Source organism: Canis aureus, chromosome 21 (genome assembly GCF_053574225.1).
Source record: "Canis aureus isolate CA01 chromosome 21, VMU_Caureus_v.1.0, whole genome shotgun sequence".
Taxonomy (NCBI): Eukaryota; Metazoa; Chordata; class Mammalia; order Carnivora; family Canidae; genus Canis; species Canis aureus.
In genome coordinates, this window is record NC_135631.1 from 5,041,353 (window position 1) to 5,044,680 (window position 3,328).

The following is a 3,328-nucleotide window of genomic DNA, read 5'->3' on the forward strand; positions in this document are numbered from 1 at the left end:
GCTCTGGCAGGCCCACATGCAGGCCCGATTTGTGATCCTCAGGGTCCTGCTGGAGGCTGGCGAGGGACTTGTTACTGTCACTCCCACCACAGGCGCTGATGGGCGCCCAGATGCCCGGGTCCGCCTCGACCGCAACAAGATCCGGCCTGTGGGCAAGCCCGCCCTGGAGAGGTTCCTGAGGAAACTTCAGGTCCGTGGAGCCCTCTTACCTTCCCACCTCACCCTGTCTCTCCATCCTCTAGCACTGCCTCGTAGCCTTCTGATCATCCGTTCATTCACTCATTCATTCATTGGACAAGTGTGTACACCGAGTGTGACCATGTGCCAGGCATGGTCTGGCGTAAGCTATGAGCGGTTTCTTATGTTGTGGTGAACGTGTAAACAATAAGTGAATGAGATGATTTCAAATCATGACAAGAGCTATAAATTGGTGATGCAATAGCAGGTGAAATTGGAGGGAAAAGGAATGTACAGCTTCCTTAGCCTGGGTGGTCAGGGAAGGCTTCTTGGAGGAGATGGCGTTTAAGCTGCAATTTGAGTGCCAGGCAGGAACCAGTATGAGAAGGTCTGTGAGCAGAAGAAACAGAAAGCATAAAGCATAAAGTGTGGGGACTGGAATGAACTTCATGAGTTGAGGGACAGAAGGAGGCCTGGAGCTTAGTAGGTGAAGGACAATGGTCAGTGTGGCTCTGGCTTCCCCCCCATGTAGGAATGCTTAGAGTCAGGACTTTTTGGGGTTTTGATGACACTATTAACTAGCCATGTCATTGGGGCAACATATTCTGCCTTGCTGGGCCCCACTTTTCTTATCTAATTAATGGGATACATCTCTTGCCTCACCTGGCAGCAATCAAATGACACAACATATTGAGCAAATAGAATGTTGTGTTATCCAAGCCAGTGTGACATGAGGTGTGGTCCATGGACGAGCAGCATCAGCCTCACTCAGAAGCAGGCTACAGATGCAGATTCCTGGGGATCGCCCCAGACCTGATTCAGAAATCATGAGAGTAGCGCCCAGGAATCTGCATGTTTACCTGCCTGCTGTGTGAGTCTGACACTCAGCAAAGTTTGAGAACCATTCAAAGGCCCCCTCTCCACTGTGCAGTACCTTCCATTGGAACTGGGTCCTGCCAGCTTTTTCAACTGATAGAAGGCCCAGTCTTCAACTCAGCAAATATCTCCGTGATCATACTCCTACCTGTTTCCAGAAAGGATTTAAGGCATTTTTAAATAAAAGATGTGTTTGGCCTTTAAAGTAAAATAAAATTAGAAATTAGGAATTAGGGTGGCCCAGGTGGCTCAGCGGTTTAGCGCCACCTTCAGCCCAGGGCCTGATCCTGAAGACCAGGGATCGAGTCCCACGTCGGGCTCCCTGCATGGAGCCTGCTTCTCCCTCTGCCTGTGTCTCTGCCTCTCTCTGTCTCTCTGTATCTCTCATTAATAAATAAATAAAATCTTTAAAAAAGAAATTAGGAATTAGTAGATGCAGAGGTACCTACGTGGCTCAGTCAGTTAGGTGTCCGACTCTTGATTTCTGCTCAGGTCGTGATCTCAGGCCTGGGATCAAGCTCTGTGTTGGGCTATGAGCTCAGTGCACAGTCTGCTGAAGATTCATTCTCCTCCCTCCTCTGCCCCTCCTCCTCTCTCACTCTCTCTCTCAAATAAGTAAATGAAATCTTAAAAAAAAAATCAGTATATGCAAAATGCAACGTAGTGTGTCTTAGATTAGATTCTGGAATAGAAAAAGGTCATTAATGGGACAACTAGGTTGAAATCTAAAGAAGCCTAGAATTTAGTTGATAGTAATGCACTAATTTTGTACAGTGTTAACAAGAGGAGACACTGGGCAAGGGGCATATGGAAACGCTCTGTTCTATCTTTGCAATTTTTCCGGATATCTTGAATTATTCTAAAGTTGTTTATTAATAATGTTAAGTCACTAGGTGAAGGAATCAAATCTGCTAAATCCTAGCCCAATATTGAACTGAGTATGGAACAAGCAGAGAGTGTTCCGTTCTAGAGACTGAACCAGTTGGATCTCTGTACAAGAGAAATCATTCAGCAGGATAGACAGTAACCTCAGCAGTAGCTTTACAGAAGATAGGAAGTATGGAGATATTTTTGACATGGCCATTTGTTTGATCAGACCCCTAGCAAAAGCCAAGAGCACAGCAAGGAGACAGCAAGTGGGGAAGATGAAGACATTTCCACAAGGAAAGGCTTCAGCCAGGGTCACAAACACAGTCCCTTTTGGCCCACCTTGTATTGTGAAAATTGACAGGGTCAGGTATAAATCTGCTTCTTGGAAGGACTGGCATCAATAGGCTCAAGTCCCATGTAAACAACTGGTGGAAACTGAGCAGCAGCCACTGTATTTGGGCATTTGGACATGGCATGGCTCCTCAGTTTGCTAGGTCTCCTCCTTATACCTGTCCTGCCTCCAATTGGCTTCCATGTTACCAACTCCCTGTTTAAGTTCATGGGATCCGACATGGTGGCTTGATAAATGTGTCTCCACTAATTTCTGTGTGCTTAGTACTGCTGGGAAGAGAGAAGGATGAAATGTTCTCTTTAACTGTCCCCCCGAAAAAAAAAAAAAAAAAACTTTCCCCCTGGAGATCATTCTCCACCACCTCCACCACCACCACCCCCTCCCGCAGAGAATCCTTATAACCCTGAATCTAAGAGGTGGAGGCTTACCTGGAGGGGGTCCTAGTAGGAGTCCTACTTTGACACCTGCTAATCAGAAGCAGTAAGGATTGGACATGCAAGATGTCAGATATTTGGAAAAGAACCAAATGCAACTCCCAGAAATAAACTGCATAACCCTTGAAACTAAAAATAGGCAGGTTAAACAGGTTTGAGATCCAGCTAAAGATAAAAGAAAGTATACAACACGTAGCACAGAGACCAAGATAGAAAATTAAGAGAGGTGAAGAGTCATTAGGGGCAGTGTGGAAAGGTCTAAGGTTGGGGCACCTAGGTGGCTCAGCTGATTGGGTATCTGCCTTTACCTCAGGTCATGATCCCAGGGTCCTGGTACTGAGCACTCTGTTGGGCTCCCAGCTCAGCAGAGAGCCTGCTTCTCCCTCTCCCCACTCTCCCCACTGCTCTCTCTTTCTCTCACTGTCTCTCTCTAAATAAATAAAATCTCAAATAAATAAAATCTTAAAAAAAAATAAAATAGAAGATTGAAAGCATCCTTAAAAAAGGGAGGAAGAAGAAAATGAATAACACATCAACTTGCGGGAAGATATTCAACCTCTTGGGCAATCAGAAAAGCACAGTTTAAATCACATGAGCTAAAAAAAAAAAAAAAAAATCA

General features: G+C 45.5%; 1 protein-coding gene across 5 annotated transcripts in view; it reads left to right on the forward strand.

Annotated features, from left to right (window-relative positions):
* The window catches only part of DPP3 (dipeptidyl peptidase 3), a 33,404-nt gene that overhangs the window by 25,317 nt on the left and 4,759 nt on the right, over positions 1 to 3,328 (forward strand). For all 5 annotated transcript variants that reach the window (XM_077862522.1, XM_077862521.1, XM_077862523.1 and 2 more), the window contains exon 16: positions 11 to 190. In XM_077862522.1, the coding sequence (XP_077718648.1) occupies positions 11 to 190 (180 nt within the window). The remainder of the gene's footprint in view (positions 1 to 10; positions 191 to 3,328) is intronic.